Raw genomic sequence first — 15,842 nt, 5'->3', positions numbered from 1 at the left:
TAGTTATGAAAACTTAGGACACTAAAGAGGCCTTTCACTGACTCTGAAAAACACCAAAAGAAAGACGCCCAGGGTCCCTGCTCATGTGCGTGAACGTGCCTTAAGCATGCTGCAAGGACGCATGACGACTGCAGATGTGGCCAGGGCAATAAATTGCAATGTCCGCACTGTGAGACGCCTAAGACAGCACTCTTCACTGACGAGTTGCGGTTTTGTCTCACCAGGGGTGATCGTCGGATTTGCGTTTATCGTCGAAGGAATGAGCGTTACACCAAGGCCTGTACTCTGGAGCGGGATCGATTTGGAGGTGGAGGGTCCGTCATGGTCTGGGGCGGTGTGTCACAGCATCATCGGACTGAGCTTGATGTCATTGCAGAAAATCTCAATGCTGTGTGTTACAGAGAAGACATCCTCCTCCCTCATGTAGTACCCTTCCTGCAGGCTCATCCTGACATGACCCTCCAGCATGACAATGCCACCAGCCATACTGCTCATTCTGTGCGTGAATTCCTGCAAGACAGGAATGTCAGTGTTCTGCCATGGCCAGCGAAAAGCCCAGATCTCAATCCTATTGAGCACGTCTGGGACCTGCTGGATCTGAGGGTGAGAGCTAGGGCCATTTCCCCCAGAAATGTCTGGGAACTTGCAGGTGCCTTGGTGGGGTAACATCTCACAGCAAGAACTGGCAAATCTGGTGCAGTCCCTGAGGAGGAGATGCACTGCAATACTTAATGCAGCTGGTGGCCACACCAGATACCGACTGTTACTTTATTAATACCGACTGTGACTTTATTAAACAACACCATTCACCAGAGTAGCCTGTAATTCTCTGTAGATCAGAGAATGTGTGTAATGTAGATAATTCTGCACATGCGGCAGAAGCTCAGATATGTTGCTATTGGGAAGAGGGTTCCAGAGAATTCGGGAAATGCAGCTTCTCCGTAATTAGCATTCTAATTAACAGAATTGAATATAATAGCATAGTATAACGCTACTCCAAGACAAAAAAACACCACATAATTTCAGTTTGATTGTGCGAATGGTCGCATTTCTCTCATGAGGCACGCCACTAGGTAAAATGTGTGCTTTGATTGAAACAGAACAGTCAGTATAGGCCAACAGTTTGTTAAAAGCAGTTACTCTGGTAGCTATGTCTAATAAGGTGGAAATCAACATTTTTTGTCATTACATAGTCCCTTACATGACATTCCAGACATATAGAAGAGAGCAGTGTAACCAAAACCCCCTTTTCTATTCCCAACACGAACAGATAGTTTTGACGACATGATTGGCTCTTGGTACAAGGAAGCAAACAGTTGATTGGTTCATTGCAAAAAACCCGGCAGAAGACAAAAGTGGACAAACAAAAATAACACAGTAGCCACTGGGATAGCAACTGTTCATTTGCCAGGTAAAGTGCCCCAGCTATAGTTCTTCTCCACATACTAACGACGACACTGTCTTATGATGTATTTCCCGCATCACATTGATGGGATGTCGCTTAATTTGTTGAATATTATCAGTTTCCCCGCAACAAACAACTAACTAGCTAGCATAGCAACGAGCTAACGTTACTACGTTATCTACAGTAGGTTACTCATGAAAGCTGGACAAGTTAATTAGTTGCTAGCCAATCTATCTAGAAGCCTGGCTTTTTATTCGGGTTACGACGGTCTGTTTATCTGTGTTGTAAACGTTGATTCCTCACGCTTTGATTTGTGTAGCTAATATTGCACCTAGCTAGCTATGTTAGCTAACTTGGCTAAGTTAGGTCATAGAATGTGAGTAAGTCGGTAAGTTATTAACTAACGTTAGCTAGTAAAACTCAGAATGACACTAGCTGTAAGTCAGGTGCAGAAGCCAGTGTTACAAAATGTATCTTAGTCCTTGATCATGACTCCGTTCCAATACATTACACATAAGTTATTGGACGAAGGCGTTTTCTACAAGGGGGAGTTTTAAGATCCCAACGCTCAGTCTGAACATTAACACGCGTCGCTGTTTTGGAAGAATAAGGACCTTATCTTTCATATCAGCGAGAACAATTTGTCAAAATTGAATTGATACGTGCCCTGTTATGGTTAGTGTTCCCCACACGGCCATTTCTCCATGTTACAGCGCTTGTTTACGGAAGACGAGGCAACAATGTGCTAATTAGCCATATACCATACTCCAACACCTGTGTGGAAGTGTAACTCAGGAAGTGTAGTTTAGTCGGGTAGAGGCACCCATAGCTGTAAAGAACTGTTCAAAACTGCAGCAGGAACCCCTGTTTATACTTCTATTGGTCCATTTTTAAGCTATGACTCCGGTAGGCAGAGGCTCTCCAGTACACTAGGTGTCGGTAATACACCATAACGTTGGATGCCGACCGCCGATAAATCCCACAGAAGAAGGAAGCGAGGGGGACAACGGTAGCTTACTATAGCTAGTACACACCGGTAGACAGTGTCCTTCGTCCCTGCCTGTCGGCCACTGTTTTCCTGCAGTTCTGTTAAAGACGGCGAGGGACACAGTGTGTTAGCTTAGACAGCTTGTCCTAAGGAGGACTCTTGTACACAGGAGGCGAGAGCGACACAGTGTGCTAGCTAGTAGACAGTGTCGCCCCCTCCTGCTCTGTACTGGAGTAGCTAGCGGTAGGTCGACACCTGTAGACAGAGTCCTTCGCCCCAGTCTGTCGGGCACGGTTTTCTCCGATACACAACAGGCGAGATGAGGGGTCTTGACAGACGACTGTAGGGGGGAGGCAGAATGGCCGACGACTGTAGGGGGGGAGGCAGAATGGCCGACGACTGTAGGGGGGGAGGCAGAATGGCCGAGGACTGTAGGGGGGGAGGCAGAATGGCCGACGACTGTAGGGGGGGAGGCAGAATGGCCGACGACTGTAGGGGGGGAGGCAGAATGGCCGACGACTGTAGGGGGGGAGGCAGAATGGCCGACGACTGTCGGGGGGGAGGCAGAATGGCCGACGACTGTAGGGGGGGAGGCAGAATGGCCGACGACTGTAGGGGGGGAGGCAGAATGGCCGACGACTGTGGGGGGGGGGGGCAGAATGGCCGACGACTGTAGGGGGGGAGGCCGAGAGTTAGGTGAAGTTATGGTAGCTGTATATATAGCTTACCTTCTTTCCCGTCTTCTTATTTCTTGTGTGTTTTTGTATATAGTGCTATATATTGATTACTGCATTGTTGGGAACATGACAATAAAACGTCCAACGTAATCCCCCTCTTCTTCCTTGCAGGAGCCCAGTGATACATGAACCATGGCTGAGCCAATGGAGAATGGCTTGTTTGACATTCCTGACTATGACAACATAGATGACGAGACCTTTCCTCCTCTGCCCCCTCCCTTCTCACCAGGAGAGGGAGGAGATCCTTTTACAGGTGAGGACAATGACAACTATAGCTCACCAGTACCTAGCCTGGTTCCACATCTGGTTGTGCTATTTTGCTTATGATGATCTGGGACCAGACTACACACTCAATACCCAACACAAACCTGTGTGCCTACAGGTAGACTGATATGACATCATCATTATTATTATTATATACACAGCTGGGAGACTTCCTGCTTACTGACATCACGGACAATATAATGGGTCGATATAGATATGACATCATCATTATTATTATTATTATATACACAGCTGGGAGACTTCCTGCTTACTGACATCACAGACAATATAATGGGTAGATATAGATATGACATCATCATTATTATTATTATTATTATTATTATATACACAGCTGGGAGGCTTCCTGCTTACTGACATCACAGACAATATAATGGGTAGATATAGATATGACATCATCATTATTATTATTATTATTATTATATACACAGCTGGGAGGCTTCCTGCTTACTGACATCACAGACAATATAATGGGTAGATATAGATATGACATCATCATTATTATTATTATATACACAGCTGGGAGACTTCCTGCTTACTGACATCACAGACAATATAATGGGTAGATATATATATATGACATCATCATTATTATTATTATATACACAGCTGGGAGACTTCCTGCTTACTGACATCACGGACAATATAATGGCTAGATATAGATATGATATCATCATTATTATTATTATTATTATATACACAGCTGGGAGACTTCCTGCTTACTGACATCACGTACAATATAATGGGTCGATATACTTTCCATTGATGGCTGTTGATGTTGTTTAGGGGAGGAGGACGGAGAGATCTCCAAGCTGGCCGAAGTCCCTGCTGCCAAGAGGAGAGGCGTCAAGAGACCACAGCCTAAACTGGACTCTCAGAGGTACGTGTGTATTTCCAGGCGGGCATAAATGAGCGTTTGGATCAGGAACCTCTACAAGCCAGAATGTTGAATAAAATGATATTGTGGCGTACTTTACCAGTTGTCCGTGTGGCTGGTCCTTTTGATGTTAGAAATGTGAGACAATATATTTCACAGGAAAGTATAATTACATCAACTGTTCAAAGCGCTGGTAGTGTGTTCAGATTTCTATCACGTGAAGCATGTAGCAGAACCATGTAAACAGGCTGGGCCAGTGTGTATGTAGCAGAACCATGTAAACAGGCTGGGCTAGTGTGCATGTAGCAGAACCATGTTAACAGGCTGGGCCAGTGTGCATGTAGCAGAACCATGTAAACAGACTGGGCTAGTGTGCATGTAGCAGAACCATGTAAACAGGCTGGGCTAGTGTGCATGTAGCAGAACCATGTCAACAGGCTGGGCTAGTGTGCATGTAGCAGAACCATGTAAACAGGCTGGGCCAGTGTGCATGCAGCAGAACCATGTCAACAGGCTGGGCTAGTGTGCATGTAGCAGAACCATGTTAACAGGCTGGGCCAGTGTGCATGTAGCAGAACCATGTCAACAGGCTGGGATAGTGTGCATGTAGCAGAACCATGTAAACAGGCTGGGCTAGTGTGCATGTAGCAGAACCATGTAAACAGACTGGGCTAGTGTGCATGTAGCAGAACCATGTAAACAGGCTGGGCTAGTGTGCATGTAGCAGAACCATGTAAACAGGCTGGGCTAGTGTGCATGTAGCAGAACCATGTCAACAGGCTGGACCAGTGTGCATGTAGCAGAACCATGTAAACAGGCTGGACCAGTGTGCATGTAGCAGAACCATGTAAACAGGCTGGGCTAGTGTGCATGTAGCAGAACCATGTAAACAGACTGGGCCAGTGTGCATGTAGCAGAACCATGTGAACAGACTGGGCTAGTGTGCATGTAGCAGAACCATGTAAACAGGCTGGGCTAGTGTGCATGTAGCAGAACCATGTAAACAGGCTGGGCCAGTGTGCATGTAGCAGAACCATGTGAACAGGCTGGGCTAGTGTGCATGTAGCAGAACCATGTAAACAGGCTGGGCTAGTGTGCATGCAGCAGAACCAAGTAAACAGGCTGGGCCAGTGTGCATGTAGCAGAACCATGTAAACAGGCTGGGCCAGTGTGAATGTAGTAGAACCATGTAAACAGGCTGGGCCAGTGTGCATGTAGCAGAACCATGTGAACAGACTGGGCTAGTGTGCATACAGCAGAGCCATGTAAACAGTCTGGGCCAGTGTGCATGCAGCAGAACCATGTAAACAGACTGGGCCAGTGTGCATGCAGCAGAGCCATGTAAACAGGCTGGGCCAGTGTGCATGTAGCAGTACCATGTAAACAGGCTGGGCTAGTGTGCATGTAGCAGAACCATGTAAACAGGCTGGGCTAGTGTGCATGTAGCAGAACCATGTCAACAGGCTGGGCCAGTGTGCATGTAGCAGAACCATGTAAACAGACTGGGCCAGTGTGCATGTAGCAGTACCATGTAAACAGGCTGGGCCAGTGTGAATGTAGTAGAACCATGTAAATAGGCTGGGCCAGTGTGCATGTAGCAGAACCATGTAAACAGGCTGGGATAGTGTGCATGTAGCAGAACCATGTAAACAGGCTGGGCCAGTGTGCATGTAGCAGAACCATGTAAACAGACTGGGCCAGTGTGCATGTAGCAGTACCATGTAAACAGACGTGGCTAGTGTGCATGTGTCTCCTCCATGCATCAGGTGAAATATGAACACACGATCAGCGATTTGAACAGTTGTGTAATTCTACTTTCCTGTGGATATACTGAGTACGGTTACATGCACACAATAATGTGATTTTATTATGGATAGTCAAATTTAACGGTTCGATTTTTAAAAATGTTTACATGTTTTGTAAGAAGAATGATTCCCCTAATAATAATAACTCTGTTTCCATGGAGACGTCTGAAAAGGCTACCTGATGTCTCTCTGATGAATGCAGATCATCAGCCAGTCTAAATTAACATTCTACCACAGCGAACATGTTATTTTTTGAGAAGCATATTTGATTCTGAGTTGGGACATTATAAAGTTTGTACGTGAGAACTATTTCTAAAACCCATATATTCAGTTGTTCTGAACTCACTTCACTAAAGAGGGAGGCTCTCGGCTGGTGCCCAGAACAGGTGCAGATCAAATACACCACTGGAACGCCGTTTTAAGCTGTTTACACGTCCTAATAATTTGACAGATTACTCAGAAAACCAGGTGTTTTAATCTGCATATGTTTACTTCGATTATGACCTTACGCCGATTATAAGATAATCAGAGTAAGGTGTTTACATGACTAATACTCGACCTTCTGACATAATCAGTTTAATATCAAAATGTTACTGTGCATGTAAACATAGTCACTGTCTCACGTTCCTACCTGCAAAAGGACCAACCACACAGACAACCGGAAAAGTAAGTTCAAATATAATTTTATTCAACATTTATAGTTTGTACAGGTCTTGAGAGAGAGAGAGAACTTTCCTAATCCAAACGCTCATTTATGCCCGACCATGAAAATCAATGTCAACCCTACAATCTAAGCTTGATGCCCTCAATCTCACACAAATTATTAATGAACCTACCAGGTACCACCCCAATTCCGTAAACACGGGTACCCTCATAGATATCATCCTAACAAACTTGCCCTCCAAATACACCTCTGCTGTTTTTAACCAAGATCTCAGCGATCCTGCCTCATTGCCTGCATCCGTAATGGGTCAGCGGTCAAACGACCTCCACTCATCACTGTCAAACGCTCCCTGAAACACTTCAGCGAGCAGGCCTTCCTAATTGACCTGGCCGGGGTATCCTGGAAGGATATTGATCTCATCCCGTCAGTAGAGGATGCCTGGTCATTTTTTAAAAATGCCTTCCTCACCATCTTGAATAAGCATGCCCCATTCAAGAAATTTAGAACCAGGAACAGATATAGCCCTTGGTTCTCTCCTGACCTGACTGCCCTTAACCAACAGAAAAACATCCTATGGCGTTCTGCATTAGCATCGAACAGCCCCCGTGATATGCAACTTTTCAGGGAAGCCAGAAACCAATATACACAGGCAGTTAGAACAGCCAAGGCTAGCTTTTTCAAGCAGAAATTTGCTTCCTGCAACACAAATTCAAAAAAGTTCTGGGACACCGTAAAGTCCATGGAGAATAAGAACACCTCCTCCCAGCTTCCAACCGCCCTGAAGATAGGAAACACTGTCACCACCGACAAATCCACTATAATTGAGAATTTCAATAAGCATTTTTCTACGGCTGGCCATGCTTTCCACCTGGCTACCCCTACCCGGGACAACAGCACTGCCCTCCCCTCTGCTACTCGCCCAAGCCTTCCCCATTTCTCTTTCTCCCAAATACAGTCAGCTGATGTTCTTAATGAGCTGCAAAATCTGGACCCTTACAAATCAGCCGGGCTAGATAATCTGGACCCTTTCTTTCTAAAACTATCTGCTGAAATTGTTGCCACCCCTATTACTAGCCTCTTCAACCTCTCTTTCGTGTCGTCTGAGATCCCCAAAGATTGGAAAGCAGCTGCGGTTATCCCCCTCTTCAAAGGGGGGGACACCCTTGACCCTAACTGCTACAGACCTATATCTATCCTACCCTGCCTTTCTAAGGTCTTCGAAAGCCAAGTCAACAAACAGATTACCGACCATTTCGAATCACACCACACCTTCTCCGCTATGCAATCTGGTTTCAGAGCTGGTCATGGGTGCACCTCAGCCACGCTCAAGGTCATAAACGATATCGTAACCGCCATCGATAGGAAACAATACTGTGCAGCCGTATTCATTGACCTGGCCAAGGCTTTTGACTCTGTCAATCACCACATCCTCATTGGCAGACTCGACAGCCTTGGTTTCTCTAATGATTGCCTCGCCTGGTTCACCAACTACTTCTCTGATAGAGTTCAGTGTGTCAAATCGGAGGGTCTGTTGTCCGGGCCTCTGGCAGTCTCTATGGGGGTGCCACAGGGTTCAATTCTTGGACCGACTCTCTTCTCTGTTTACATCAATGATGTCGCTCTTGCTGCTGGTGATTCTCTGATCCACCTCTACGCAGACGACACTATTCTGTATACTTCTGGCCCTTCTTTTGACACTGTGTTAACAACCCTCCAGGCGAGCTTCAATGCCATACAACTCTCCTTCCGTGGCCTCCAACTGCTCTTAAATACAAGTAAAACCAAATGCATGCTCTTCAACCGATCGCTGCCTGCTCCTGCCCGCCTGTCCAACATCACTACTTTGGACGGCTCTGACTTAGAATATGTGGACAACTACAAATACCTAGGTGTCTGGTTAGACTGTAAACTCTCCTTCCAGACCCACATCAAACATCTCCAATCCAAAGTCAAATCTAGAATTGGCTTCCTATTCCGCAACAAAGCATCCTTTACTCATGCTGCCAAACATACCCTTGTAAAACTGACCATCCTACCAATCCTCGACTTCGGTGATGTCATTTACAAAATAGCCTCCAAAACCCTACTCAATAAATTGGATGCAGTCTATCACAGTGCCATCCGTTTTGTCACCAAAGCCCCATATACTACCCACCACTGCGACCTGTACACTCTCGTTGGCTGGCCCTCGCTTCATACTCGTCGCCAAACCCATTGGTTCCAGGTCATCTACAAGACCCTGCTAGGTAAAGTCCCCCCTTATCTCAGCTCGCTGGTCACCATAGCAGCACCTACCCGTAGCACGCGCTCCAGCAGGTATATCTCTCTAGTCACCCCCAAAACCAATTCTTCCTTTGGACGCCTCTCCTTCCAGTTCTCTGCTGCCAATGACTGGAACGAACTACAAAAATCTCTGAAACTGGAAACACCTATCTCCCTCACTAGCTTTAAGCACCAGCTGTCAGAGCAGCTCATAGATTACTGCACCTGTACATAACCCATCTACAATTTAGCCCAAACAACTACCTCTTTACCTACTGTATTTATTTATTAATTTATTTTGCTCCTTTGCACCCCATTATTTCTGTCTCTACTTTGCACTTTCTTCCAATGCAAACCAACCATTCCAGTGTTTTTTTTGTTTTGTTTTTTTTTTACTTGCTGTGTTGTACTCACTTCGCCTCCATGGCCTTTTTATATTTTTATTTATTTATACATATATCTGTTTGCCTTCACCTCCCTTATCTCACCTCACTTGCTCACATTGTATATAGACTTATTTTTTTATCTTTTTCACTGTATTATTGACTATATGTTTGTTTTTACTCCATGTGTAACTATGTGTTGTTGTATGTGTCGAACTGCTTTGCTTTATCTTGGCCAGGTCGCAATTGTAAATGAGAACGTGTTCTCAATTTGCCTACCTGGTTAAATAAAGGTTAAATAAAAAAATAAATAAAAAAATAAAAAATGTCTGGTTTTGTAGGGTTTTGACATATTGTCCCTGTTCTGTAACAATCAAAGGACTTTAAAAAACCACAAAGGTTTTGATGATCAAATCATTGTTGATTCTCTTTGTCTTTGCAGCAGAGCTGCTTGATGTTTGAAGTTCAATAGCCGGTGTTTTTGTGAACATGTTTTACTCCAGGCTGACGTCAGAAAGAGGACTTCCGGCTCTTCGCACCCTGTTTGACAACGTTCATTTCAAAGGCAAAGGACAGGAGGTAAAGGCCAACAGCAGATTCAAGTATTGTGTCTGTTGGGCAGATGGGTCTGTTTTGTTTTACTCAAAGTGAAAGGCATCGATGATTGCCGACAGGTTACCCAGTTGACTCCCACAGCAGCTAAAGGGTGTGTGGTTGTATGTGTGTTTTCCACCAGGCTGAGGACTTAAAGGTGCTGATGCAGAGGATGGAGAACTGGGCTCACAGGCTGTATCCCAAACTACAGTTTGAAGACTTCATAGACAAACTGGAGACACTTGGCAGCAAGAAAGAAGTCCAGGTCAGACTGACAGGCCCTTGTTGTTATAACAACGTCCAGGTCAGACTGACAGGCCCTTGTTGTTATAACAACGTCCAGGTCAGACTGACAGGCCCTTGTTGTTATAACAACGTCCAGGTCAGACTGACAGGCCCTTGTTGTTATAACAACGTCCAGGTCAGACTGACAGGCCCTTGTTGTTATAACAACATCCAGGTCAGACTGACAGGCCCTTGTTGTTATAACAACGTCCAGGTCAGACTGACAGGCCCTTGTTGTTATAACAACGTCCAGGTCAGACTGACAGGCCCTTGTTGTTATAACAACATCCAGGTCAGACTGACAGGCCCTTGTTGTTATAACAACATCCAGGTCAGACTGACAGGCCCTTGTTGTTATAACAACGTCCAGGTCAGACTGACAGGCCCTTGTTGTAATAACAACGTCCAGGTCAGACTGACAGGCCCTTGTTGTTATAACAACGTCCAGGTCAGACTGACAGGCCCTTGTTGTTATAACAACGTCCAGGTCAGACTGACAGGCCCTTGTTGTTATAACAACGTCCAGGTCAGACTGACAGGCCCTTGTTGTTATAACAACGTCCAGGTCAGACTGACAGGCCCTTGTTGTTATAACAACGTCCAGGTCAGACTGACAGGCCCTTGTTGTTATAACAACGTCCAGGTCAGACTGACAGGCCCTTGTTGTTATAACAACGTCCAGGTCAGACTGACAGGCCCTTGTTGTTATAACAACGTCCAGGTCAGACTGACAGGCCCTTGTTGTTATAACAACGTCCAGGTCAGACTGACAGGCCCTTGTTGTAATAACAACATCCAGGTCAGACTGACAGGCCCTTGTTGTTATAACAACGTCCAGGTCAGACTGACAGGCCCTTGTTGTTATAACAACGTCCAGGTCAGACTGACAGGCCCTTGTTGTTATAACAACGTCCAGGTCAGACTGACAGGCCCTTGTTGTTATAACAACGTCCAGGTCAGACTGACAGGCCCTTGTTGTTATAACAACGTCCAGGTCAGACTGACAGGCCCTTGTTGTAATAACAACATCCAGGTCAGACTGACAGGCCCTTGTTGTTATAACAACATCCAGGTCAGACTGACAGGCCCTTGTTGTTATAACAACGTCCAGGTCAGACTGACAGGCCCTTGTTGTTATAACAACATCCAGGTCAGACTGACAGGCCCTTGTTGTAATAACAACGTCCAGGTCAGACTGACAGGCCCTTGTTGTTATAACAACGTCCAGGTCAGACTGACAGGCCCTTGTTGTTATAACAACGTCCAGGTCAGACTGACAGGCCCTTGTTGTTATAACAACATCCTGAGGTGTGGTGGTTCCGGTGGTAAGGATGATGATCTGAATGTGTTATTTCTCAGACGTGTCTCAAGAGAATACGGTTGGACATGCCGCTGATACATGAAGACTTCATAGGAGACGACGGTGAGAGGACAACGTCACCAACTACATTTAGTGTCGGAAAGGATTCAGTATGTGTCACGTGACTCGGAGCGGGAGTGCTGATTTTAGGATCAGTTTGGCCTTGTTCACAACAATGAATACGATTACACGTACAGGGAGGACCTGATCCTAGATCAGCACTCCTACTCTGAGACGCTTAACACACACAGTCCCAGATCAATAGTAGTATTGGTGTCTAGAGGTAGATATAACACAGTCCCAGATCAATAGTAGTATTGTCTAGAGGTAGATATGACACAGTCCCAGATCAATAGTAGTATTGGTGTCTAGAGGTAGATATGACACAGTCCCAGATCAATAGTAGTATTGTCTAGAGGTAGATATGACACAGTCCCAGATCAATAGTAGTATTGGTGTCTAGAGGTAGATATAACACAGTCCCAGATCAATAGTAGTATTGTCTAGAGGTAGATATAACACAGTCCCAGATCAATAGTAGTATTGGTGTCTAGAGGTAGATATAACACAGTCCCAGATCAATAGTAGTATTGGTGTCTAGAGGTAGATATGACACAGTCCCAGATCAATAGTAGTATTGTCTAGAGGTAGATATGACACAGTCCCAGATCAATAGTAGTATTGGTGTCTAGAGGTAGATATAACACAGTCCCAGATCAATAGTAGTATTGGTGTCTAGAGGTAGATATGACACAGTCCCAGATCAATAGTAGTATTGGTGTCTAGAGGTAGATATGACACAGTCCCAGATCAATAGTAGTATTGTCTAGAGGTAGATATAACACAGTCCCAGATCAATAGTAGTATTGGTGTCTAGAGGTAGATATGATGTAGATTTGTATTGGTTTCTAGCAGTCATAAACTGATTTTACAGCGTTCGGTATTCTAATTGACCAATCTCCATGGATCCAGGTGAGGACGACGCCGTGGCTTCGAGAGACGGACGTGTCGTCACCCATGACGACCCAGACCCGTTTGGAGATGGGGGTTTCGCTGAAGACCCCCCAGGACCGGTCCCCTCGACCCCAGCCGCTGCCCCCTCCCTGTTCCCTTCCTCCCAGGCTGGCCCGGTCCACTCCACCCCGGCCCCCTCCCTGTTCCCTTCCTCCCAGGCTGGCCCGGTCCACTCCACCCCGGCCCCCTCCCTGACAGAGGAACAGCAGAGGCGTATAGAACTCAACAGACGGCTTGCCTTAGAGAGGAGACTGGCCCGCATGCAGCAACACACAGGTCAGACACAGGCCAGACACTACATCACACAGGTCAGACACTACATCACACAGGTCAGACACTACATCACACAGGTCAGACACTACATCACACAGGTCAGACACTACATCACACAGGTCAGACACTACATCACACAGGTCAGACACAGGTCAGACACTACATCACACAGGTCAGACGCTACATCACGCAGGTCAGACACTACATCACACAGGTCAGACACTACATCACACAGGTCAGACACTACATCACACAGGTCAGACACTACATCACACAGGTCAGACACTACATCACACAGGTCAGACACAGGTCAGACACTACATCACACAGGTCAGACACTACATCACACAGGTCAGACGCTACATCACACAGGTCAGACACTACATCACACAGGTCAGACACAGGTCAGACACTACATCACACAGGTCAGACACTACATCACACAGGTCAGACACTACATCACACAGGTCAGACGCTACATCACACAGGTCAGACACTACATCACACAGGTCAGACACAGGTCAGACACTACATCACACAGGTCAGACACTACATCACACAGGTCAGACGCTACATCACACAGGTCAGACGCTACATCACACAGGTCAGACGCTACATCACACAGGTCAGACACTACATCACACAGGTCAGACACTACATCACACAGGTCAGACACTACATCACACAGGTCAGACACTACATCACACAGGTCAGACACTACATCACACAGGTCAGACACTACATCACACAGGTCAGACACTACATCACACAGGTCAGACACTACATCACACAGGTCAGACACAGTTCAGACGCTACATCACACAGGTCAGACGCTACATCACACAGGTCAGACGCTACATCACACAGGTCAGACGCTACATCACACAGGTCAGACGCTACATCACACAGGTCAGACGCTACATCACACAGGTCAGACGCTACATCACACAGGTCAGACGCTACATCACACAGGTCAGACGCTACATCACACAGGTCAGACGCTACATCACACAGGTCAGACGCTACATCACACAGGTCAGACGCTACATCACACAGGTCAGACGCTACATCACGCAGGTCAGACGCTACATCACGCAGGTCAGACGCTACATCACGCAGGTCAGACGCTACATCACGCAGGTCAGACGCTACATCACGCAGGTCAGACGCTACATCACGCAGGTCAGACGCTACATCACGCAGGTCAGACGCTACATCACGCAGGTCAGACGCTACATCACGCAGGTCAGACGCTACATCACGCAGGTCAGACGCTACATCACGCAGGTCAGACGCTACATCACGCAGGTCAGACGCTACATCACGCAGGTCAGACGCTACATCACGCAGGTCAGACGCTACATCACACAGGTCAGACGCTACATCACACAGGTCAGACGCTACATCACACAGGTCAGACGCTACATCACACAGGTCAGGCGCTACATCACACAGGTCAGACGCTACATCACACAGGTCAGGCGCTACATCACACAGGTCAGACGCTACATCACACAGGTCAGACGCTACATCACACAGGTCAGACGCTACATCACACAGGTCAGACGCTACATCACACAGGTCAGACGCTACATCACACAGGTCAGACGCTACATCACACAGGTCAGACGCTACATCACGCAGGTCAGACGCTACATCACGCAGGTCAGACGCTACATCACGCAGGTCAGACGCTACATCACGCAGGTCAGACGCTACATCACGCAGGTCAGACGCTACATCACGCAGGTCAGACGCTACATCACGCAGGTCAGACGCTACATCACGCAGGTCAGACGCTACATCACGCAGGTCAGACGCTACATCACGCAGGTCAGACGCTACATCACGCAGGTCAGACGCTACATCACGCAGGTCAGACGCTACATCACGCAGGTCAGACGCTACATCACACAGGTCAGACGCTACATCACACAGGTCAGACGCTACATCACACAGGTCAGACGCTACATCACACAGGTCAGACGCTACATCACACAGGTCAGACGCTACATCACACAGGTCAGGCGCTACATCACACAGGTCAGGCGCTACATCACACAGGTCAGGCGCTACATCACACAGGTCAGGCGCTACATCACACAGGTCAGGCGCTACATCACACAGGTCAGGCGCTACATCACACAGGTCAGGCGCTACATCACACAGGTCAGACGCTACATCACACAGGTCAGACACTACATCACACAGGTCAGACACTACATCACACAGGTCAGACACTACATCACACAGGTCAGACACTACATCACACTCAGGCGGACATTTTGTACAGTCCAAAACATCTGAACTACCTTACGTTGAGCTTGTTGGTGAGGATCGGCCTGATCAAGCGACAATCGCTCATCTATTTGGGATGTGAGATGGTTTTGTAGATCAGTGATGGGCTGAGCCTGGCTTGTTCGGGCTGAGCCTGGCTTGTTCGGGCTGAGCCTGGCTTGTTCGGGCTGAGCCTGGCTTGTTCGGGCTGACTAACTTCATGTGCTGCATCGTTGACAATCCAATACATACATTTCCATTTTACCCTTTGATGGAGGACAATAACGTTTCTCCCTCCCTCTCTCAGATGGCTCCCAGGAGATTACCTCCAGCCAGTCAGCAGACGGACCCTCCACCTCCCAGTCCCAGGAGATGGCCTCCACCCAGTCAGCAGACGGACCCTCTACCTCCCAGTCCCAGGAGATGGCCTCCACCCAGTCAGCAGACGGACCCTCTACCTCCCAGTCCCAGGAGATGGCCTCCACCCAGTCAGCAGACGGACCCTCTACCTCCCAGTCCCAGGAGATGGCCACCCAGTCAGTAGACGGACCATCTACCTCCCAGTCCCAGGAGATGGCCACCCAGTCAGCAGACGGACATTCTACCTCCCAGTCCCAGGAGATGGCCTCCACCCAG

At 47.2% G+C, this 15,842-nt stretch overlaps 2 protein-coding genes across 3 annotated transcripts in view; one reads left to right on the top strand and one right to left on the bottom strand.

The window, feature by feature from the left end:
* LOC129816949 (receptor-type tyrosine-protein phosphatase-like N) overlaps positions 1-15,842 on the bottom strand; it is a 184,874-nt gene that overhangs the window by 98,411 nt on the left and 70,621 nt on the right. The window lies entirely within an intron of this gene.
* LOC129816974 (TIMELESS-interacting protein-like) lies at positions 2,421-15,842 on the top strand (the record flags this gene model as incomplete). The annotated part of the gene is made up of 8 exons (XM_055871976.1): positions 2,421-2,636; positions 3,242-3,383; positions 4,199-4,292; positions 9,907-9,982; positions 10,140-10,262; positions 11,642-11,705; positions 12,615-12,932; positions 15,514-15,842. Coding segments are annotated over exons 2-8 (1,125 nt in total), but the record flags the coding sequence as incomplete, so codon positions are not given.

The sequence above is a fragment of the Salvelinus fontinalis genome, chromosome 19 (genome assembly GCF_029448725.1).
Source record: "Salvelinus fontinalis isolate EN_2023a chromosome 19, ASM2944872v1, whole genome shotgun sequence".
Lineage (NCBI taxonomy): Eukaryota > Metazoa > Chordata > Actinopteri > Salmoniformes > Salmonidae > Salvelinus > Salvelinus fontinalis.
This window is presented reverse-complemented; position numbering and strand designations above follow the sequence as displayed.